At 41.4% G+C, this 26030-nt stretch overlaps 1 protein-coding gene across 2 annotated transcripts in view; it reads right to left on the bottom strand.

Annotated features, from left to right (window-relative positions):
• The window catches only part of LOC126416788 (YLP motif-containing protein 1), a 661447-nt gene that overhangs the window by 131507 nt on the left and 503910 nt on the right, over positions 1 to 26030 (bottom strand). For both annotated transcript variants that reach the window (XM_050084654.1, XM_050084655.1), the window contains exons 4-5: positions 21682 to 21825; positions 3916 to 4146 (exon numbers count right to left, since the gene is read on the bottom strand). In XM_050084654.1, coding sequence (XP_049940611.1) covers positions 3916 to 4146; positions 21682 to 21825 — 375 coding nt within the window. The remainder of the gene's footprint in view (positions 1 to 3915; positions 4147 to 21681; positions 21826 to 26030) is intronic.

Below are 26030 nucleotides of genomic sequence, written 5' to 3'. Positions count from 1 at the left end.
GACCATTGTTAGGGTAATGTGAATAGTTGAAAAAGAACTATTAAAAACTTTTGGCTTAGCTTTGGTTAAGGGAAGAAGTGTATTCTGTTTCATGTTGAGAATGGACATTGTTTTTAAGCCAACTTTCTCTCATATATAACTTATCTCGTTTGTAATGCTTGGAGACACAAGAGGCTTACAAAACAGTATTTATTTATGTGATGTGTGGAATTTGTAAAATGTCAGAAGTTAAAATATATGTTGTTAATTGAAGCAAATGAAACTTGGTATATCTGCTTATTTGTATAAGTAGAAAGAGTTTTAAGAAATTCCTGTACCTAGCAGCATTCTTCAGAGAAGTGAAAGAGAATTTGCAGCAGCAGGCCAGCCAGCAGGAAAGTCTGGTAAAACACCTCAAGTAAGTCGTCTCATAAAAGACTTGGAAGTTTGCATACATACTTCAACACTTCAAGTCATCCAAACCGTTAGAACAGTTGCATGAATGCATGGTGTCTGTTCTTTCAAACATGACCAAAAGAAGAGACACCACAAGAAATCTGAAGCTGTGATACATATTATGTATGTTGAAGATGGAGGGGGAGAGACAGGAAAGGAAATGAAAGGAAAGGGCTATTGATATCAACAGTGGTGAGTGAAAATGTGTGCCAGACCAGGATTCAAATCCAGGATCTCCTGCTTACTAGGCAGTCATATTAATGCTGCACCACCCTGACAAATTATTTATCACAACTGCACAGACTATCTCACCCAACATGCATTCCCATCTAGTGCCACCTATCTACATTTCCTGTCCATGCCTCTGTTGGCACTAATTTGAGATTCTTCCAGGAGGTCAAAAATCATCAGGCATCCACAATGAAGGTGGTGGATTCATTCACTTTGATGGGCAATGAATCCACCACCTTCATTGCAGATGCACAATAATGTCCAGCCTGCAGGAATCTCAAAGTAATGACCATGGAAGACTGCAGATAGGTGTCATCAGATGGAAATGTGGGTCGGCCGAGGGGCATGCTGAGATAGTCTGTGCAATCAACGCTGAGTCTGTATGGCACAGTGGTTAATGCAACTGCCTAAGAAGCAGGAGATCCCAGGGCTGAACCCCAGTCCAGCAGATATTTTCACTCGTTATCACTGATTCTGAATAATTCCTGATGCAGTTGACATCAATAATCCCTTCCCTTTCCTTTTCTTTCCACTCTCCCCCCTCAACTTTAAACTTACACAAAACATCACAGCTTTTAAGCTACCTCTTAAAGTCATTGAAAGATAATTTATGTAGTTTAGAGCCCAGTACCAATCCTTACAGCACTCCATATGTAATGTTTCCCCATTCTGAGGCTATTTTCAACATTATGACACATTCTGCTCTCTGTTAAGAAAAAAAGACTCTTTGCAAGCAAGATGGATGAGTAGTAGCCACCCAGCTGGAAACCCAAGTGCTTTTTATAAGCAATTTACACCATATTGCACACCATGTACAATGGGCAGAAACTGTCTGCTTGAAATGCTGGAGATCAAAATAACATCCTGAACAGCTACTGAATGTGGGAAATAACTGTCTTTACCAACTACTCACCTAATCTTTGCCATAACTTAAATAGTTCTAGATATAAATGTTTCATCTTCAAGGTATACTATTGGTTTATAAATAGAAACTAGTTTATGTTAGCTTTTAAGACTGTTCAGATTGACGTAAACAAATAATTGTGAAAGTGTTGTATGTTACTGTGCTGTATGTGTCAGACAATGAAAATATCAACAAAAATGTAAGTAAACATACTTCAAAAATGACTAATCATTCTTATTACTTAATGTACACACTGTAACATATTTATCTTCCTGAGCAGGCATGTTTTTCAAAACAGAACCTCACAGCAAAGGAAACTAACCTCACATAATATTAATTACACTGTAAAAGTAACTGTAAGTGCATCTGATGATTGCAGCATGCTTCCAAAAGGCATCACGCTAATAAAATATTAGTAACAAGTGACTATTGCAATATATATTATTTCATAAAACTCACACAGATTTTATTTACTCTGTACGTCTTGCTACTCCCAGACCTGATTGACTGACCAATCAGTTTTTATTAAGTTGTTCCCCACTATAAATGGATTACCCCAAGTATTTATTTACTTTAGTATTCTATGATTGCAAGTATATTATTTTGTATATTTAGTATCACCATGTCAGTACTCTGATGACTGTAAATTCTTTGCTGTTCAGGATTGTACAATACTATTATGCACAGCAACATCTTTGACAGTAATGCTGGATGTGGGTGAATTACATGAAACTTGCATGACAAAAATACATAATTAGAGAAACAACACATAAGGGCAATTGCTGCTTCATCTTCTGTGTGGAAGCTATTAGACTCAGCACTTATAATACAGGGTGTTCATAAATTCGTTATATGAAAGTAACCTTTAATTGCAAAAAGGCTAAACAAGTTACAGAAATGGTTGAGACAGCACTGTATTCTCTATATCTTCAAATTTTATTTCCACCAAACACTGTTAGTTTCTGACATTCCCATTAGGTGCCATGCACGTAAAAGTTATTACAAAAGTCATAATGGAGCCATAACAGTTGAGAGTGTGCACAGTATTGTTTATGGTTTCATGAATCCAAATCCATTACTACAGTTCAGAGATGATTCCAGACTAAATATTTGCAAGCCACCACCTCAATTTAAACTGTTACAGATTGGTACAATCATTTCACTGAAACTGGATTTGTATCACATAGAATTCTAGGTCAAGGTCAGCCAGCAATCTGTGACACAGCAGTTGAACAAGTTTGGCAATCTTACGTTTGTAGTCTGGGTAACTCAAAGAGCTGTGCCAGCTTAGAATTGAATATGGCTTGCATTGCAGTGTGAATGGTATTATGGAAATGCCTGCATTCAACTCCTATTACCTGAAACTGTTGCAGGCTTTAAGACAAACTGACAAAGAAAAATGAGCTGAGTTTTCTGTAGAAATGTTTAACAAAATGTAGACTGAAGATGATTTTCTTAATAAAACTGTGTTCATTGGTGGGGACACCTTTCATACCTGCATGAAAAGGAGTCAGCATGCTCAGATGTGGGGTGAGTACAAACCATGTCACATAATTGAACACATTCAGGACTCAACTAAGGTAAACAATTCTTGTGCTGTAAGCTGTAACAAGACTTACAGTCCTGTCTTTTCTGCCAAGTCAGCTCAAACTGGCATATCATACCTAGAAATGCTTGAACATTACTTGATGGCTCAGTTACAACATAATATGGGCACAGAATTTATTTTACAGCAAGACAGCATATCATCACATAATCTTTGTGAAGACATCCCGTACCTCCACAGGAATTTACTGCCTTGGATTGGATGTGGTGTAACAATATCCTGGCCACTGTGATCACCTAATTTAACCCCAATAGACTTCAGTGGGATTACATTAAAGACAATGCCTGTTCCTCTGTTTCCTGGATAAATCACTGAGCTGTGACAATGGATAACACAAGCAGTTGCCACCGTACATCAAGATGCTAAGGAAATTGATTACAGATGGGACATTTGTAGTGTTATAAAAGGTAGCCACACTCAACATCTGTAAATAAAACTTGGAGATATACTGCATTCAATGCTATATCAAACATTTCTGTAAGTTATTCACTTTTTTCACAAGTACAACAAACTTATAAACACCCTGTACATGAATTATGTTTGATTAGTATCTGAAGATGGCTCTGCCAAAACATAGTATTAATAATGACCATCCATACAAACCAGTCAGGAAACATTTGTTGAATTGGAACACATTCACAGACTAATATTTGGAATTAATTTCCTTTATTAACAAAAATGACATATTTCAATGTCCTCTATTCATTGCCACACTATTAACCATTTTTACTTTACTCACGGATGTGACTAGCAGACTGATACTGGTAGGCATGAAGTGGTTGCTGTTGCATGTGCTGTGTTTGCCTTTCATCTCCCTGCAGGACTTGCTGCTTATGAACTTGGGAGGGCAGCTGCTGTTGTGAAGGTCCATAGCGAACTGGTGGTGCTTCAGGATGCATTTCCACTTGTTGGTATACTGGGGGACTGAGCGTTGGCGGTGGTGGTGGAGGTGGTGGTGGTATTGTTGTGGCTACAGTAAAGTAAAATAGGTTTTCCAAGTTACATGAGAACAGCCAGATCAACTGCAGGGTATTTCCTGCCTGGATCAGTAATAAATTTACTCTGTGATCTAAATGGAAAGTACATTTTAATTTCCTGAATAATCATACTTTTACCAGAAACTGTAATGGCATATATAAACATGCATAACTTTAAGTATAATGAAACAACTAATAGGTGCAGTCTAAAACAGTGGGCTCTCTACCAGCAGTATTCAAACTTTCTTACAAGTCACCAATTTGCTGTGATTCTTGGCATCTGATTTTTCTTTCAATAACATATCTAATGTCAAATATGAATGCAATGATGCAAATTTTCAAGAGATAGAATATCAAAACAAGGCATGTAATATGACCAGGGTCAACAAGTCAGAAACAACCAAGGAAAACAAATAGCACTGTTTAATGAGACATGACAAAACATTTTGGACTTTGTTTAAAAATTTTGAGTGGGTTGAAATATGTAATGATTATTAATACATTTTGATCCTATTCTGAAAATAATTAACCTAGAACTCTTTAGGAAATCTACAATTTAAAGTAGTGCCAGTTTATCAACATGAAAAAAGTCATTAAATGTAAGGATGTAAGATATAGTTACTAGTGAAATACAAATGTGTTCTAAATGCATGAAAGTGAATTAGTTGGTAAGAAATCACATATCACTTAAGGTTTTGAACTCACTCTGATACTGTATTAGCACATACATTCAGATGCTGCATAGAATGTAGGATGTAGGTGCTCTTTAGTTCCAGTTTGTGTAATTTTTTTATAAGAACTAATATTTTAACTTGTATAAGTTTAATTTTAATTTCTATACACAGTTTGTGTTTAATATACATAATATACAGTTTGCGTATGTTTGTATAATATGTGAAAGCACAATATTTGCAACATTCAGATAACACAGAAATAGTAAAATCAATCATAAATATTATCCCCTAATTTAATATGTTGTCAATGCAAAGAGCAAACTCTGTATAGCTACACATTCAACAGAATCTTGCTACTCTTCAAGAAGAGTGATGCCTTAAACTATTGAGCAAGATGCTAGCTGGTGCATTTCACCCTCCAAGTGCAGTAAAAGCCTCAAATAGCACAGTCAAATATACCATACATTCAGATATAATGCAATATAAAAATTTTATTACCGTCTGCATTTACCCCTCTATCTTCAAACCTTGAAAACAATAACCAAAAAGATTAAGGGTAACTAAACTGCACTTTCAGTTTGTCTTAGTATCATTATATCAGGATTGGCCCTGCACAAAAACCCGAGTATCTCTCTCTCTCTCTCTCTCTCTCTCTCTCTCTCTCTCTCTCTCTGTGTGTGTGTGTGTGTGTGTGTGTGTGTGTGTGTGTGTGTGTGTGTGTGTCTGTGTCTGTGTCTGTGTCTGTGTGTGTGTGTGTGTGTGTGTGTGTGTGTGTGTGGGTGTGTGGGTGTGTGCGTGGGTGTGCGTGTGTGTGTTTTACAGTGTGTTGCAGAAATGAAAAAGATATTCAGTGAGTGATAAACTAAAAATAATTGACTGTGTGAAACATGGTGATACAAAGGCAATACTCAAGAAAGGAAATAGCAGTAATCCACTGCATTACAGAACTATATCACTAATGTTGATTTACAGTGGGATTCTGGAACACACATGAAGTCCGTTCAAAAAATTCTGGAACTTTCATAATTTCTTGTTACTGGTGTGTTGGAACAAATTGTGCTTGACACCCCTGCACATGGCTGTGTTTTATGTGTAGCAGCCATATGTTCCATTGTTGCATGTCTGTTAGTTATTGTTCAGTGCCATATGGAGTAGAATGTAAAGTCACTCATTTTGCGAATTTCAAGATGCAGAGAAGCAACGCATCTGCATTACATTTTGTGTGAAACTCCAGAAAAGCTTTACAGAGACACACTAAATAATGCAGAAAGGCTGCAGTGATGATTGTTTAAGTCATACTCAGTGTTACAAATGCTTCACACAGTTTAAAAATGGCCAGATGGATGTTAAAGATAACCCTCTTTCGGGATGCCCTTTGATGTTTACCGACGACACTCATGTCAGGAATGTTAACAAAACTGTGCATGCCAATCGAAGACTTGACTGAGAGGTTGCAGAACGATTTAAAATTTCAGCTGCATCATGTCATGAAATCCTGACACAACATCTTCGAATGCATCGTGTTGCTGCAAATTTGTCCCATGGCTCATGAGTCAAGATCAGAAAGACCTTCACCTTGCAAGCTGAAAGAGCTTTTGGATTGTGCAGATGAGAAAAAGAAGTTCCTTAAGATAATCATAACTGGCGATGAGACGTGTGTCTACAGTTATGATATTGAGACCATGGTTCAGTCTTCAGAATGGATAGGGAAAGGTTCTCCACGACAATAATAAAAAAGCTCGTCAGGTCAGGTCAAATGTCAAAGCCATGCAAATAGTTTTCTTTGACTCCGAAGGATTAGGTCATCATGAATTCATGTCACAGGGACAAACTGTTAATTGATGGTGTTATCAGGATGTGTTGCGACATCTGTGAGAAAATATGAGAGGGAAAAAGCCTGAAATGTGGTGAGACAATTCATTACTCTTGCATCACTATAACCCACCTGCACAGTCATCTCTGTTGATGTGTGTCTATTACACAAAAAACAAAATCACTGTGCTACCTCATCCTCTGTACTCTCCAGACCTCACCCATTGGGTTTTTTTTTTTTTTTTTTTTTTTTTTTTTTTATCCTCAAAACTCGCAAATCCCATTGAAGGGATGAAGATTTGCAATGACACACAAGATAAAAGAAAATTTGCAAATGGCGCACAGTGCGATCCAGCTATAGGTGCATAAAGGCTGCCTCCAGAAGTGGAAATGGCACTGGGAGGGGTGTATCATTGTGGAGATGAGTATTTCGAAGGAGACCATGCACAATAAGTAAAATGTAAGCATACAAGAATTTGTGGACAAAGTTATGGAATTTTTTGAACAGACCTCGCATTGTATTTGAACTTTATGAATTACATTGAAGAAAAAGATTTATTAAGAGATAGTTAACACAGATTTTAAAAAACATCTTTCTTGTTTAATACCACTAGCTCTTTATACTGATAAAGTAATGAGTGCTATCGATGAAAGATGTCAAATTGCTTTCATATCTTTTGATTTCCAGAAGACTTTTCACACTGTTCCCCATAAGATACTTCTAATTAACATTTGTGCCTGTAGAGTACTGTGTTAGTTGTGTGACTAGATATGCAATTTCCTGTCATAAAGGTCACATTTTGTAATCATCAAGTAAAACAAAAGTGATGTCTGGCACCCTTAGAAGATGTAGTAGATGCACAAGTACTAAAGAACCTGTCTACTTTACAATCATCTGTCCTCTTCTAGGGTATTGCTGCACCATGTGGGATCTGCATAACATTGATTGATGGAGGAAATCAAAAAATTCAAATAAGGACAGCTGATTTTGTATTATCCTTAAATACAGGAGAGAGTGTCATGGATATGATACCCAAATTTGGGTGGAAATCATTAAAACAAAGACTTTTTCATTGCATGAAGATTTTCTCATGAAATTTATATCACCAACTTTCTTCTACAAATCTGAAAATATTTTGTTGGCGTCTACTGGCACAGGGAGAAATGTTCACTGTAATAGAATAAGAGAAATCATAGCATGTGCAGAAAGGTTTGTGTGTCATTTTTCCCATGGGCTTTTCAAGAATAGAATGGTAGAGAAATAGTGTGAAAGTGGTTCAATGAACTCTCTGCTCAGGTACTAAATTGTGAATTGCAGGTAGTCATGTAGATGTGGGGAAGTAAAGAAAAGGAGTGAAACCACGAAATGACGGTGAACTTGATGAATGTGTTTATAGATGGCTTTTAATAAAGCAAAGTAAAGATGTGCCACTTTCCAGGCCAATTATTGAAGCATGAGCTGCAAAATTCCACTTTTATTTATATAACAAAAAAGACATGATTGCTCTTATTTGATGGTTTTAAGGGCAGATATTTCACTAATGAATAAGTCAAATGAAGGATAAGGAAGGTCTAGCAATGGTGAATCTGCTTCATAATTTCTTGAAGTTCTACATTGTGAATGGGTACATAAAACTTGTAATGATCAGGTGTCTGCTGACCATTGTAGCTTTTGTGTAACAATACTATGAGCCTATTTTGTGCCCCTCACATTGCTGGCTCTGCATCAATGGTAACTGAGATAAACATGCCTCAGTTCAGGCCAACGGCTTCAATTGCCTCTTCAACAGTTTGCAGCAAGTCGATTGCTCTCTTTGTGTCTTCCATTGCCACCAAATCTAACATTTCTTCTTTCATGTGCAAATTTATGTTGACTCCACAACATACATTCAAGTTGTGTTGTGTCCAAAATGTCGATCAAATCATCCACAGCAATCGAGAATGCAACAAACTTGCTATGACTGTCAGTTATTTGCATTTGTATTTTTATTTCCTTATTCATGCTGTAAATCATGATTAAGTCCAGAATTTTTATAAGTGATATAGGATAAGTAAGGTTTGATGTTGTATGTACAAGTTTATACATACTGTGATTTAGAAAACAACAGTTGGTACATGTTGAATACTAATAACATAGTATGGTTAAGAATAATTATGTGATCATTTACAATGTATTTTCTTGGTGCTCCAAAAACTCAGAAAAAGAATAGAAGCAGTGGTCAAGCAAGTACTCCTTTAGTTTCACTTTAAACTTAAATATATTTAGTATCTGTTTCAGGTAGAATGTAATGTGATTAAATAATTCCAGTATGACACAGACCACCACTACAAACATTTGTACTTTCTGTATTGACATCCAGGTAATGCTTCCACCTAGCATCACGAGCATGGAAATGACAATTATGCTTGAAGATACTGTCTTCTTTTAAAATGCTTATTTTTATGATGATTAGTACTTTACAGATATATAAACAAGGAAGGGGCAGTATACTGAGACTTATAAATATTGGTCTACATGAATCTCTGTATTTATAATGTGTTATTATGCTAACAATCTTTTTTTGTAGCCCACATATTTTTCTGCTACATATAGAGTTCCCCCAAAATATAGTTCCATACATCGGTAGTGAATGGGTACTACTGTGGTACATTATGACCACTAATGCATGTCCTGGATTCTACAGGAGGATTCTTACAGCATATGTAGGTGTATTTAACTTTTTATTTACATTATTCATGTGTTTCTCCCATTTCAGATTATCCTGGATAGGTGTACCTAAAAATTTTGTCAATATAATAGAGGGAAACATTCCATGTGGGAAAAATATATTTAAAAACAAAGATGATGTGACTTACCATACGAAAGCGCTGGCAGGTCGATAGAAACACAAACACACACATACATACACACAAAATTCAAGCTTTCGCAACAAACTGTTGCCTCATCAGGAAAGAGGGAAGGAGAGGGAAAGACGAAAGGAAGTGGGTTTTAAGGGAGAGGGTAAGGAGTCATTCCAATCCTGGGAGCGGAAGACTTACCTTAGGGGGAAAAAAGGACGGGTATACACTCGCACACACACACACACACATATCCATCCACACATATACAGACACAAGCAGACATATTTAAAGACAAAGAGTTTGGGCAGAGATGTCAGTCGAGGTGGAAGTGCAGAGGCAAAGATGATGTTGAATGACAGGTGAGGTATGAGTGGCGGCAACTTGAAATTAGCGGAGATTGAGGCCTGGTGGGTAATGGGAAGAGAGGATATATTGAAGAGCAAGTTCCCATCTCCGGAGTTCGGATAGGTTGGTGTTGGTGGAAAGTATCCAGATAACCCGGACGGTGTAACACTGTGCCAAGATGTGCTGGCCGTGCACCAAGGCATGTTTAGCCACAGGGTGATCCTCATTACCAACAAACACTGTCTGCCTGTGTCCATTCATGCAAATGGACAGTTTGTTGCTGGTCATTCCCACATAGAATGCATCACAGTGTAGGCAGGTCAGTTGGTAAATCACGTGGGTGCTTTCACATGTGGCTCTGCCTCTGATCGTGTACACCTTCCGGGTTACAGGACTAGAGTAGGTGGTGGTGGGAGGGTGCATGGGACAGGTTTTACACCGGGGGGCGGTTACAAGGATAGGAGCCAGAGGGTAGGGAAGGTGGTTTGGGGATTTCATAGGGATGAACTAACAGGTTACGAAGGTTAGGTGGATGGCGGAAAGACACTCTTGGTGGAGTGGGGAGGATTTCATGAAGGATGGATCTCATTTCAGGGCAGGATTTGGGCAAGTCGTATCCCTGCTGAAGAGCCACATTCAGAGTCTGGTCCAGTCCCGGAAAGTATCCTGTCACAAGTGGGGCACTTTTGTGGTTCTTCTGTGGGGGATTCTGGGTTTGAGGGGATGAGGAAGTGGCTCTGGTTATTTGCTTCTGTACCAGGTCAGGAGGGTAGTTGTGGGATGCGAAAGCTGTTGTCAAGTTGTTGGTGTAATGGTTCAGGGATTCCGGACTGGAGCAGATTCGTTTGCCACGAAGACCTAGGCTGTAGGGAAGGGACCGTTTGACGTGGAATGGGTGGCACCTGTCATAATGGAGGTACTGTTGCTTGTTGGTGGGTTTGATGTGGACGGACGTGTGAAGCTGGCCATTGGACAGGTGGAGGTCAACGTCAAGGAAAGTGGCATGGGATTTGGAGTAGGACCAGGTGAGTCTGATGGAACCAAAGGAGTTGAGGTTGGAGAGGAAATTCTGGAGTTCTTCTTCACTGAGAGTCCAGATAATGAAGATGTTATCAATAAATCTGTACCAAACTTTGGGTTGGCAGGCCTGGGTAAGCAAGAAGGCTTCCTCTAAGCGGCCCATGAATAGGTTGGCGTACGAGGGGGCCATCCTGGTACCCATGGCTGTTCCCTTTAGTTGTTGGTATGTCTGGCCTTCAAAAGTGAAGAAGTTGCCAATTGCGTTTTTTAACTTTCTGGTGAATTTAACTGTTCCCCATGAATGTCTCCTTGTCAGTCTATTTTTACCTCCATTTTCTCCCTTTACTCTGTTTTATGTTCCCCTTTTTTGTCGCCTTATGTATGTAACATTTTATTGTTATTTTAGTTGCCACGTCACTTGGATGAAGAGCGGCGGATTGTGCCGCTGACAGCCCTCCCCTGCCCCATATGGGGCAGGGGAATGAAATCACAATAAAGAAAAAGAAAACAGTATACAGTCATTAGTACTCAGTATCGGCTCAGTGTAGGGACATTAGTGGAATGTATTCACGGAGTGTGCTACAAGAACGGCTAGTGGTGATCCTGAACAGTTGATTGTCTGGACTTGTCCATAGCGACGAACATAACTGTTCGCATGTCGCCCATCGTTTGCGACTACTACTTATAAATATCTAAGTTAAGTACTGTCTATCAGCTTTATAGAAATAAAACTACTAACGTTATTTGCTTGAACTGTTGTATAGCATTCCGAGAACGCTTTGTCCCTTAGGCATCCTATACAAGGCGAGTGGGTGAGACCCAACAACTGGTGATAAGGTGTTACAAACAGACCCCATGCCTGGCGGCCACAGACTTTGTGTTTTTGTGCTGGCGCCTTACTTTGCAGAGGCGCTTATTGCTTTAACAGTTTCTTGTCGTTTTTGCTAATCAGTGTTTTCAGGTGGGAGTTGCAGGACTTTTCTATGCTTTTGTCGTTATTTAGATTGCTTGCCTTGTATATTTTTTGCATTTGTGCCTTCTAATATGGCCACCGAACCTCTCCAGCTCCCTGCTCTGGCGCTACAGCCGCAAGCGTTAGATGTCACACAGCTAATGCAGATGTTTCAGTTTTAGACGCATCAAGTATCGGCACTGCTCAACACGGTCCAGCAGCTACTTTCTAATGCTTCGCACCTGACGGAACAAGCACCACCTACTACAGCTACTACACCACCTTTTCAGCAGTTTTGTGTACAAGACAAGGAATGGCTCAAATAGTCGCCCCAGTTTGAAGTGCATGTCATCGTTCACAATGTACCAGGAAGTGTTAAACTTCTGTATCTATTATCAACAGTAGCAAGTGCAGTGTTCAGATTAATTCAGAAACTCTTCCCTAACGCCACTGTAAGTGGATTTGCTTACGACACAGTCGTAGGCTCCCTAACAAACTATTATGACCAACAAGTGAATGTCGTAGCAGCTAGGTATAAATTCTAAATTCTTTAACTAAAAAAAAAAAAAAAAAGAAAAAAAAAAAAGAAAAAAGAAAAAAAAGAACAAAAAAGGTCAGAACAAACTTATTACGAGTGTGTAACAGATCTGCAGGGTCTGACAAGACAATGAAAATTCAAATGTGCTTGTGGTGCTTTATATTCAGATGTTATGTTGTGTGATGTGATTTTGTACAAGGTGCCTGATGTCAAACTCAGAGAACAGATTTTGAAACAGTTCGACCCATCATTTCAGCAGGTAGTGCTAATATTACATCAGTATGATTCAGGTGCCTTGTCGGTTCATAAATCTGAGTAGCAAACTATCTGCCGGGTTGAGCCCTTTAGTTGCGATCGCCCCATTCCGCACCAGCAGCGTCCACTAGCCACGCTGAGTAAACAACCTCCCATGCCGCGCAAGCAGTTTGCTAAACAGGCGGCTACACAGGCGAATAGAATAAAGTCTTGCCCGCAGTGTTATTCATGGCTCAAACGCCAAGACTGCCTCTCCCGACAAGCTCAGTGTTAAGCCGTCGGCACACGGACCGTGCATCTGAGCGTCGAGCGTGCCGAGTTTCTGACGTCATAGAGTGGAACAGCACGTCCGGGAGCCTTTCCGAATGTGCAGAGCAATATCTGGCATGTCAGATATTCTGAGCGTGCGTCTGAGCGCTGACCAATGAGATGGCACAACGCCACCTACGTCACACGCACCACTCTCCATTCGGTACAGAGTTGTGAGGTGCCATATTGGCATTCATTTCAAGCCTATATGTATATATGCCGTTCCTGAGCACCAGCAAATTGAGAATCACTGGAAAACTCGTTGTTATCTGTGTGATTTGTTCCAATAAAATAATGAGAAACATCACATTCGTGGCAAAAGAATTATTGTAACTTGCGTATTATGGGAGCAGGCTATTTGAAGGCAGCGACACACTTGAAGATCCACCCAAAACGCATTGTTCTCGGTACAATTTGTTATAACTAAATTTCAATTAGTAACATAATTATCTACGATTAACATTTTTAGCAGGGGGTAACACTATATGATCAAAGACAAGGAGCGTGTTATTGGTTTAGCGCAAGCCGGAACGGGTGTCTTGCGATGTCCGCCCCAAGAAGATACAACGAACGAAAACGAACAAAAAAATGAGATTAAAAAAAGCGTAATGAGTAGCGTCTCTATCCAGTGATGAGTTTTTGTTGGGGCAGTGGTTTGCGTCTTTAACACTACAAAATTTTTTTCCTAACATTCGCATTTTTGTTAGGTTCTGATACTTTATTATTAGTTTAATATAAGTATATGCTATAATATTTGATGTTATGTAAATATGTTCGATTGGCTTAATCTGCAGGACAGCTTGCGCTACTTGTATAAAGATATTTTGCTCCTTTTTCTTTTACGATTCGTAATTCACTTGTTGCAAAGGTTCTGTTACTGGGTAGGAACAGGGAGCAAGTAAGACTGACCTTGGGGTTTTACTAAAATGTGGGAATGATGAAATGCCGGCTGGTGTTGCCGTGTGGTTCTAGGCGCTTCAGTCTGGAACCAGAGTGACCGCTATGGTCGCACATTCGAATCCTGCCTCGGGCGTGGAGGTGTGTGATGTCCTTAGGTAGGTTAGGTTTAAGTAGTTCTAAGTTCTAGGGGACTGGTGACCACAGATGTTAAATCCCATAGTGCTCAGAGCCATTTGAACTATTTTTTTGAATGATGAAATAATGTTTATCTTATGCGGAGAAGTATTCCAAATTTGTACCGCACTGTTCGTAATGAAACTTTTATAAACCTGTGTCCTTATTGATAGGACATGGCACTTTCCATTTCGTGAACGATGGAGGAAATGTACATTTTAATAGAGCTAACGTGGGAATTTTACGAGCGCCCGTTGAGTAAAGTGTTATTTACGAACTAGAAACATCCTTCAACTGCCGCTGGAGTGCGTTGCGATCGCGTATACCACGTTGGGGCCCACGTACCGTATGCACAAGTCGCATCGTTCCTGAGCGTTCAGCAGCACGTTGAACTTGGCAAGCTCGACGTTAACGTTCGACAGCACGGTCCGTTTGCCACGGCTTTACGCTTCAGGTAGGAAAGGACATGTGCCATCCGTATGTTTGCCACGGCTTTACGCTTCAGGTAGGAAAGGACATGTGCCATCCGTATGTTTGCTACACAAGAAACACATGAATTCGGCCCACTCACAAAACTATTGTCACAAGGCCCATGTCATTAATGCAGTTTATTCCCAGTCTGCGAGGGGCATTAGCAAACCTACGAAGTGTGCAGTTTTCAGAGTGATACATCAGTCAAAGAAACATTTTGTTCATTTACTTGTTTGTGTAAAATGTGTGAAATTTCAGAAGGACACGAGTGCCTCTGCCACATTGCTAAATTGTCACACATATGAACTGTTAGGCTCTCCATGCCTGTCTAAAACCAGCACGCAATTGACGACTTATAATGGACAAGACATTCCGGATCTCAGAACACGTACTTAGCCTGCTAAGTTCGAAATGGTTCAAATGGCTCTGAGCACTATGGGACTTAACTACTGAGGTCATCAATCCCCTAGAACTTAGAACTATTTAAACCTAAGGACATCACACACATCCATGCCTGAGGCAGGATTCGAACCTGCGACCGTAGCAGTCTCGCGGCTCCAGACTGTAGCGCCTAGAACCGCACGGCCACTCCGGCCGATGCCTGCTAAGTATCACTTGCATATGTGAGCAGTAACTTTTACAGTGCTCTAATTACACGCGTGTGAGAACATATTTGGTCTCGATTATTTTGATTTGTTTGGCTTTAACTTTCAGGACAATGTGTTGCCAGTGTCTGCTTTCAACACAAAAGACATTGTAGCTAGCTTGCTAAATGAATTCCTGGAACTCTTTTTCTGAAGGTTTAGGCAAAGCTAACAATTTTGTTGCACATATTACACTGAAAAAAACACTCAGCCGAAATTTTGCTGGGCCAGAACTGTTCCCATTGCATTACGGCACAAAGTCGAGGCTGAACAATTGCAAGATAGTGGTGTTATTGCACCCATGTCAGCTGGTCAGTGGGCAAGTCCACTCGTTTTGCTCCCCAAACCTTCAGGTCGCACTTGCCTCCGTGTTGGCTTCAAGTCTACAGTCAACCCACAAACTGTCATTGATACTTATCCATTGTCACGCCTCAGAGGATCTCATGGACAAATTAGGCACTGGGCGCTACTTTTCAAAAATGTATTTGCGTGACGCACATCTTCAAATACCGCTCGATGAAGAATCACAAAAAGTGTGTGTCATAAATACTCATTTGGCTTTGTTTAAATATTTGCGTTTGCCTTCAGGCAATGCTTCCACTACCGCCATTTTTCAACGGTATTTGGAACAGCTGACTGCACTGATGCCAAATTGTTCAAACTACGAGTGAAGGACGACATTGTCGTAGCAGGTCGTACACCTGAAGAACATATTGCAAATTTTACTTGCTTTATTTCATGTGATATCTGATGCAGGGCTAAACCTAAATTGCTGTATCTTGGTCACGTCATAAACTGTCAAGGTGTACATCCTCTTCAGTCGCATTTGTCAGCCATACGAAAATTGTCAGTTCCTCGCAATATCACAGCATTGCAGTCAGTTTTAGGGAAAATGAACTATCACATTCGGTTCATACTGAATGCTGCACAAATCGCAGCTCCATCGCAATAACGTCGCCTTTGTATGGACAGATGAGTGTCAAATAGCTTTCCAAAAACTTAAAGATGCATTGCTCAGTGACCGATGCTTAACTGACTTTGATCGTGACAAACCAGCTGTCTTGCAAGTTGACGCTTCCTCTCACGGAATCCGTGCAGTGCTTTCACACAGAACTGGTGATAAAGACAGACCTATTGCTTTAGCATCAAAAGTGCTGTCCAAAGCTCAGTGTAACTATTCACAAATTGAAAGAGAGGCTTTGGCTATTGTTTGTGGTGTCGCCAAATTTCGCCACTATTTGTATGGCAGAAAATTCTACTTAGTAACAGATCACAAGCCTTTGCCGTACTTGTTTCATCCGACGAAACCGATTCCTGTACGAACTGCCCAAAAATTGCAAAGATGGACTTTGTTGTTGTCTCAATACCAGTACGAGATCGTGTACCATCCGACAGCTCAAGACGGTACTGCGGACGCACTTTCACGTCTTTCGATTGGCCCTGATTCAGACTTAGCCGCTTCTGCTACATCTTGCTGTCACATCGATACTCAGGGTTCTGAATTGCTTCAATAATTTACGCTGAAGTATAGACAAATTGCACAGGCCACGAAAGCTAATTCAGATTTGAACATCTTTCTAGCATATATTCGCACATCTTGGCCTCACTCCTTGAATAGCATAAAGAAATCTGTAGTACGCCGACACTTTGCGCGTCGGCACAGCCTCGCTGTACAGAAAGGTGTAATTCTTGATCAAAATGACAGTGGCCAGTCACGTGTGTTGATCCCTAAAACAAGTGTTGCAGTTACTTCACGAAGGACACTGGGAGGAAACAGTTACTGCGTCGACACTGTACTTGGCAGGGTATGGACGCCCAAATAGAACAATTACGTCACAGTGTCACGCATGTGTGGAAAATCAGTCCGCTCCGCCCTCAGCTTGGCAATCCCCATGGGAACGTGTGCACATAGACTACGCGGGACCTTTTTGGAACACTCGCTGCTTGAAAGTGGTTGATTCGTATAGCAAGTTTCCTTTTGCTGTTCCAATGAACTCGACAACGTCACGTAGCACAATTCAGGTGTCGTCATCGATTTTTTGCCTGGTAGGCTTACCTGAAGTAAAGTATCAGACAACGGACCTAGTTCACATCAAATGAATATGAAACATTCCGTGAACAGAATAGCATACGGCATCTAACTAGCGTACCGTTCACCCACAAACAGCGAAGCAGAACGTTTTGTCAGAACATTCAAGCAGTAGATGGCCATACTTCACTCCGCACACACCGGGGATCAAGCATTGCAACTGTTTCTCGCCTCATGTAGTTCGCGCCCACGAGATGGACCGTCGCCGGCGGAATTGCTTCACGGCCGCCGCCATTGCACCACACTCCACTGCCTGCTCCACCCTCCTCAGCACCCGGAGCCGAAGGAAGGCCGCAAGTATCGCTTCGAGCCGCTTGATATTGTCTTTTACAGGGTTTTCAGCGGCAGCAGACGGTGGGCGCAAGGCGAGATCGTCCGTCGGCTTGGCGCTTGCACGTATCTTCTTTCAGGTCCCGATGACTTGCAGCGCCGCCATTAAAATCAACTTCGCCTCTGTCACGTACACGACGATCTTTCAGTCTCTCTTCCCCCAGATTCACAGGTCCAGAGGACAGCGCGTCCGCAGCAGCGGCCAGAGGGTGTCATCACAACACTGCGGGACGACCCGTGGAGCTGGAGACGGAGCCTTTGACTCCGCCGCCTCCTCTCGTCCTACAGGTGGATCTGGGCCCACACCGCAGCAGCAGTCGCCGCCTTCTTGATCTGGTTCATGGCAGCAGTAGGTGAAGAAGTACCCTTCTGGTCGTTTTCTGGGGGAAGTTTCCGCCAGAATGCAGGCTGGATGGCTTCACGTCCCCTGCCACCACAGCTTCCGGCCCGACGTTGCGCCCACACTCCTGCCTCCCCCCCGTGGCTGCACTCCCGCCACGACGTTGGCCCGTCGCTTTGTGGGAGAGAAATGTCCTGGCGTAGCCACAAGCGCCGAAACGAAGAGGAAGAACGAAAGACCAGAGAAGGCGGTGTGGAAACGTCAGCCAATAGCTGGCTGACAAGGACCACGCCGCGCCAGGAGCAGGAAGCGAATATAAGCGCTGCTCCTGCCTGCCTTAGCCGGACATTAGTGCTCAGATTGGCTCAGTATACGGACGTTAGTACTCAGTGTCGGGACATTAGTGAAACGTATTCGCGGAGTGTGAAGAAGAGCTAGTAGTGATCCTTAACAGTTGCTTGTCTGGACCTGTCTATAGCCCATGTAGTGGGACGCGAAATTGAAGTGTCACCCATCCACCAGTGTCAGCCCAGTTTGCAGGTGAATATAAGTTTAATTTAGTGTTTTATTTATGTATTTTGTAATGTTTGTGAATTATCTAAAGTTTTGTATTTATTTTTGTTTCATGTACGGAGAGGGCGGCGCAACGAACGGAGACAGCATCTTCACTGCCGTGACCAGAGAGAAAATTGCTGGCCACTATACGTCGCAGGTCGACCGCCAAAGAGCAACAGAAGATCCTGAAACCGAGTTGTTGCGTCGTGCTTCTAAAAACTGAAAAAAAATAAGAATTTGTAATGTTTCTACAACAATGACATCATGGAAAGTTTAATCGTGTAGTAAATGTTCAGTCCTATCTTGTCAAGGCTCATGTTCACGTCTATATGTAGTACATATGAAGATAATAAACTAGTGTATACTACAAAAGTTTAAATACGTGTTCTGAGAATTTATTTATGAAGAATTATATTAAGGAAGAAGTATTACTAATTTATTTGACAAGATTATTAATTTTTGACAACATTCATCGCGAGTTTGAGTCTTAACAGTTTATTCAATGTGGTTTTAATATTTATTAAAGCAGATAACTTGCATTAATATAATTTCTGAGAAGAAACAAACGACATCTAAATTGAAAAAACTTTGCGCAAACCAATTGGACTGAGTGACGTAATTCTGCGTATACGACTCAAATGATGATGTTTTAATTAGTTTCGTTCAAGAACCATTCAGAGACAACTTTAAAAAGAATTTAAATAATTTTGAAGTGTTTTGTAACTGACATAGGTGACGAAGTCTGCACATGGTCATATGTCAAAAGAAAATCATTTATACAAAACTTACATCGTTACACTACACCCATCGTTTACAACAGCTACTCATAGATCTCCAAGTTAAGTATTGTCAATCTGCTTTATGGGAATATAACTACTAATGTTATTTGCTTGCATTATTGTATAGCATTCCGAGAACGCTGCATCCCCTAGGTACCCTATACGAGACAAGTGAGCGAGACCCAAGAACATATACAGATGGTTGTAATAATGCATACACAAGGTATAAAAGGGCAGTGCATTGGCGGAGCTGTCATCTGGACCCAGTTGATTCATGTGAAAAGGTTTCCGACGTGATTATTGGAGCACGATGGGAATTAACAGATACTGAAGGCGTAATCGTAGTTGGAGCCACACGCTTGGGACATTCCTTTTCGGGAATCGTTAGGGAATTCAATATTCCGAGATCCACAGTGTCAAGAGTGTGCCAATAATACCAAATTTCGATCACTACCTAGCACCAAGGACAACGCAGCGCCGACCGCCTTCATCTAAGGATCGAGAGTAGCAGTGTTTGCGTAGAATTGTCAGTGCTAGTAGACAAGCAACACAGTGAGATATAACGGCAGAAATCAATGTGGGACTCACGACAAACGTATACTTTAGGACTGTGCAGCGACATGTGCGTTAATGGGCTATGGCAGCAGACGGCTGAGCCAAATGCCTTTGATAACAGCATTACATTGCCAGCAGCACCTCTCTTGGGCTCATCATCATTTCGGTAGGACCACAGGCGACTGGAATACATTGACTTGGTCAGGTAAGTTCAGATTTCAGTTGGAAGAGCTGAGGGCAAGGGTTCGAGTATGGCGCAGACCCCACGAAGTCATGGATCAAGTTGTCAACAAGGCATTGTGCAAGCTGGTGATGGCTCCATAATGGTGTAGTATGCCTTACGCGGAATATACTGGGTCCTCCACTGAACCGATCAATGACTGTAAATGGCTATGTTCAGCTTCTTGGAGGTCACCTGAAGCCAGTTATGAACATGATGTTCCCAAAGAACGATATCATTTGATCAGGCCACAGATTTTCGCGATTGGTTTGAAGAACGTTCTGGACAATTCGAGTGAATTATTTGGCCATGCAGATCGCCCGACATGAATCCCATACAACGTTATATGGGACATAATACTTTCGTAGCTATGGACGGCTATAGAGACGGCATAGCATGGCTCAGTATTTCTTGCAGAGGAGTTCCAACAACTTGTGGAGTCCATGCGACGTATAGTAGCTTTACTTTGCCGAGCAAAATGAGATCCGACAAGATCTTAGGAGGTACTGTAACACCTACAACGCCTCTCGGTGTTAATAAACCAAAATAGCTCCCAAATTAGCTCCTTTGCCCTCGAAATATAAATCCATAAAATGTCCCAAGCCCCTCCACAAGTAGTAATTTACGAAATAGAAATAAGAGACAAATAGAGGGAAATCTATAGTAGAAAAATAATAGAAAAAGAAAAGAATTTTAATCATAAATTTTGGAAGCATGGGAGGGGGGGGGGGGGGGGGAGATAGAAATGGTTAAATTATTAGTTATTCTTATATATGAGAAAATCAATATTATAGTCACAGAATGTAGGTCTTGAACACCGAAGATAGCGTTTACTAAAGTATAAATAGACATACAATGCAATTATGATATTCCAGTCTCTATCCTCTAGTCTGTTCGAAGTCAATTAGGACGTACAGCTTTAGGAAGCAACAACAGGAGCTTTATTAAACCAGGACGCAAGAATAAATCCCGACGAGATTGTTTTTTTGGGCAGCATTAATTTCAGATCAGAATTAGAACTTTGGTCATATTAGAGGAACGGGGAGGTGATCAATAATCTCACTTGACTTTAACATCACTTCGTGTGAAGATTTAAATATTTTACGGAATTAACGATTTTTGGACAGATTTGGACTTTGTATTGTGATGGTGGAAAAGCTTTACTTCACGCGACTAGTAATCATAGTTCGTGACAGTTTATGGATATTAAACGGGAACAATCTTTTTATCGAAAGTGACAGAACATGTTTTAGTATCTCTGATATTGACTGGATTCCAGATTAGATACTTATTCAAAGAACCCCTTTGAATGCGATCGTGTGAATGAACTGATTTATTAATAATTATTGTTAAATAAAATAACGTGTTAATTTGAAACTGGCTATTCGTCTTGAACTTCGATTTAGGTTCATAAATAATTAGGTTACGTGATTTTCACCAAGAATAAACTGCAGACTAGTAACTGAAACAAGTGAACGAGAATCTATTGAAAACACTAGTATCAATTTACTTATGCTCTTTTTCCTTCAGAACTGGGAAGACAATACGTGTAGTGACTCACTGGGGTTAATTTAAGAACTAGCCGGGATAAAACAAAACCCCTCAATAGCAGTCAATGTATAGATAAATTAACATTCCTACTTTCATGCAAGATACGGAAGTCGGGATAGAAAAAAGGGTCACTACAGTACTCCAGTACTGGTAGATGTAGGTGTAGATACGCACGTGGCGGGGCGGGGGCCGGGCAGCCCAGTTCGACAGCCTCGTCGCTGCCGTCGGCGCACTGCGGGATGCCGTCGCACGCGTTGTAGATGGCGATGCACTCTCCGGACTCCCGGCACTCGAACTGGTACCGACTGCACCTCCGGCCTGCAAAACAACACCGCCATGCACTGTTTGCATCTTTCTCTCTGGAAATGTGACAGACCAGTCTGGAAAGCGTGGGTACAACAACAGATGGGTACGACAACTCTCGGTTCATTGAGAGAAAGTCGTCACCCAGATACCCCTTTAACAAGGTAATCATAACTTCAGAACCAGTAATCTCTACATTTTGAATGATGCAATATGCAAATAATTACGAAATAGTGTCATATCAAACCTATGACACTTGGTCAGTTGGTGCAAACATCTATATTAATTTACATGTTATGAAATCCTGTTATGCCATATCGCTCATTTTCCGTTCTGTCGACCAAAATACTTGAAGCTACATTTGGAACAACATGAGAACTACTATCATCCATCTTTGTGACTAAAGTACAGGTAACACAATCTACTAATTTTCAAATAATTATGAGACCTTGCGAAATAATGCAACACAAGACATATAAACAATACTCACCAAAAGCTCCCAAATGTACCGGGTGATCAAAAAGTCAGTATAAATTTGAAAACTTAACAAACCACGGAATAATGTAGATAGAGAGGTAAAAAATGATACACATGCTTGGAATGACATGGGGTTTTATTAGAACCAAAAAAAAACAACGTTCACAAAATGCCCGACAGATGGAGCTGGATAGCAAAACGTCAGTGACTGTGCATGACAATAGTGTATAAAAGGAGCTATAATACTAGAGAGAATCAGATGCGCCAGATGTCGCAGCATGTTGACGTTACCTGGAAAGGCGCTTTTAGTGAAGCTGTATTATCAGAATGGGGAATGTGCTAGTTCAGCATTACGATGCTATCGCCATAGGAAAGGCGGGTAAAGGTCTGTTGACAAATGCAGCTGTGGCGAGAATGATTGGTTCAAATGGCTCTGAGCACTATGGGACCTAACTTCTGAGGTCATCAGTCCCCTAGAACTTAGAACTACTTAAACCTAACTAACCTAAGGACATGACACACATCCATGCCCGAGGCAGGATTCGAACCTGCGACCGTATCGGTCGCGCGGTTCCAGACTGAAGCGCCTAGAACCGCTTGGCCACACCGGCCGGCGGCGAGAATGATTTCGAAGTTCGAAGCCACGGGTTGTTTAGACGATAGACCCCGTAGTGGCCGACCGAACACAAGGCGTAACGCTGCTGAGACAGTTCAGGAAGAAATGGAGACTGTAGCGGGTTCGACTATGCACGGGGGAGTCACCGCTCGTGCAGTCGCACCGGCATTCCATGTTTGGTTGGCACTTAGGCGTACCCTCCGATGCTATCCGTACAAAATCCATCGGCATCATGAAGTGTTACCTGGCGATTTAGTGAAGCGGAGGGCATTTGCGGTGTGAGCATTTCAAAAGATAGCGGGAGATGACGATTGGTTGAGTAACGTGTGGACCGACGAAGCTCATTTCACGCTCCGAGAGTCTGTCAACGCCCACAACTGCAGAATTTGGGCTACCGAAAATCCTAGAACTGTCGTGGAAACTCCACTGCACGACGAGAAAGCCACGGTATGGCTTGGATTTACCACATCTACCGTTATCGGGCATTTTTTTTCTTCGAGGAAATTCGTGATTCTGGTTTTGTAACTGCTACCGTGACGGGTGAGAGGTACGCCGATATGTTACAGAATCGCATCATCCCCAGCCTGGCTGATAAACACTTGCTGGAACGTACGATGGCGCTCAGCCACATATTGCTAGACGCGTGAAAGATATCTTGCGCTCGTCGTTTGGTGATGATCGGGTGCCCAGCCGCCACCTTCGTCATGCTTGGCCTCCCAGGTCCCCAGACCTCAGTCCGTGCGATTATTGTCTTTGGGGTTACCTGCAGTCGCAAGTGCATCGTGATCGACCGACATCTATATGGATGCTGAAAGACAACATCCGCAGCCAATGCCTCACCATAACTCTGGACATGCTTTACAGTGCTGTTCACAACATTATTCCTCGACTACAGCTATTGTTGAGGAATGATGGTGGACATATTGAGCATTTCCTGTAAAGAACATCATCTTTGCTTTGTCTTGCTTTGTAATGCTAATTATTGCTATTCTGATCAGATGAAGCGCCATCTGTCGGACATTTTTTGAACTTTTGTATTTTTTTGGTTCTAATAAAACCTTATGTCATTCCAAGCATGTGTGTTAATTTGTACCTCTCTATCTACATTATCCCCCCCATGAACCATGGACCTTGCCGTTGGTGGGGAGGCTTGCGTGCCTCAGCGATACAGATGGCCGTACCGTAGGTGCAACCACAACGGAGGGGTATCTGTTGAGAGGCCAGACAAACGTGTGGTTCCTGAAGAGGGGCAAGCAGCCTTTTCAGTAGTTGATGGGGCAACAGTCTGGATGATTGACTGACCTGGCCTTGCAACATTAACCAAAACGGCCTTGCTGTGCTGGTACTGCGGACGGCTGAAAGCAAGGGGAAACTACGGCCGTAATTTTTCCCGAGGGCATGCAGATTTACTGTATGGATAAATGATGATGGCGTCCTCTTGGGTAAAATATTCCGGAGGTAAAATAGTCCCCCATTTGGATCTCCGGGCGGGGACTACTCAAGAGGACGTCGTTATCAGGAAAAAGAAAACTGGCGTTCTACGGATCGGTGCGTGGAATGTCAGATCCCTTAACCGGGCAGGTAGATTAGAAAATTTAAAAAGGGAAATGGATAGGTTAAAGTTAGATATAGTGGGAATTAGCGAAGTTCGGTGGCAGGAGGAAAAAGACATTTGGTCAGGTGAATACAGGGTTATAAACACCAAGTCAAATAGGGATAATGCAGGAGTAGGTTTAATAATGAATAAAAAAATAGGTTTGCGGGTAAGTTACTACGAACAGCATAGTGAACACATTATTGTGGCCAAGATAGACACGAAGCCCACGCCTACTACAGTAGTAGAAGTTTATATGCCAACTAGCTCTGCAGATGATGAAGAAATTGAAGAAATGTATGATGAGATAAAAGAAATTATTCAGGTAGTGAAGGGAGACGAAAATTTAATAGTCATGGGTGACTGGAATTCGACAGTAGGAAAAGGGAGAGAAGGAAACATAGTAGGTGAAAACTGATTGGTGCTAAGAAATGTAAGAGGAAGCCGCCTGGTAGAGTTTTGCACAGAGCATAACTTAATCATAGCTAACACTTGGTTCAAGAATCATGAAAGAAGGTTGTATACATGGAAGAACCCTGGAGATACTAGAAGGTATCAGATAGATTATATAATGGTAAGACAGAGATTTAGGAACCAGGTTTAAAATTATAAGACATTTTCAGGGGCAGATGTGGACTCTGACCACATTCTATTGGTTATGAACTGTAGATTAAAACTGAAGAAACTGCAAAAAGGTGGGAATTTAAGGAGATGGGACCTGGATAAACTGAAAGAACCAGGGGTTGTACAGAGTTTCAGGGAGAGCATAAGGGAACAATTGACAGGGATGGAGGAAAGAAGTACAGTAGAAGGAGGATGGGTAGCTCTGAGAGATGAAGTAGTGAAGGCAGCAGAGGATCAAGTAGGTAAAAAGACGAGGGCTAGTAGAACTCCTTGGATAACAGAAGAAATATTGAACTTAATTGATGAAAGGAGAAAATATAAAAATGCAGTAAATGAAGCAGGCAAAAAGGAATACAGACGTCTCAAAAATGAGATCGACAGGAAGTGCAAAATGGCTAAGCAGGGATGGCTAGAGGACAAATGTAAGGATGTAGAGGCTTATCTCACTAGGGGTAAGATAGATACTGCCCACAGGAAAATTAAAGAGACCATTGGAGAAAAGAGAACCACTTGTATGAATATCAAGAGCTCAGATGGAAACCCAGTTCTAAGCAAAGAAGGGAAAGCAGAAAGGTGGAAGGAGTATATAGAAGGTCTATACAAGGGCGATGTACTTGAGGACAATATTATGGAAATGGAAGAGGATGTAGATGAAGATGAAATTGGAGATACGATACTGCGTGAAGAGTCTGACAGAGCACTGAAAGACCTGAGTCGAAACAAGGCCCCGGGAGTAGACAACATTCCATTAGAACTACTGACGGCCTTGGGAGAGCCAGTCCTGACAAAACTCTACCATCTGGTGAGCAAGATGTATGAGACAGGCGAAATACCCTCCGACTTCGAGAAGAATATAATAATTCCAATCCCAAAGGAAGCAGGTGTTGACAGATGTGAAAATTTTCGAAC

Source organism: Schistocerca serialis, chromosome 8 (assembly GCF_023864345.2).
Source record: "Schistocerca serialis cubense isolate TAMUIC-IGC-003099 chromosome 8, iqSchSeri2.2, whole genome shotgun sequence".
Classification (NCBI taxonomy): Eukaryota; Metazoa; Arthropoda; class Insecta; order Orthoptera; family Acrididae; genus Schistocerca; species Schistocerca serialis.
Note: the sequence above shows the minus strand (reverse complement) of the source record. Positions and strands in the feature narration are given on the sequence as shown.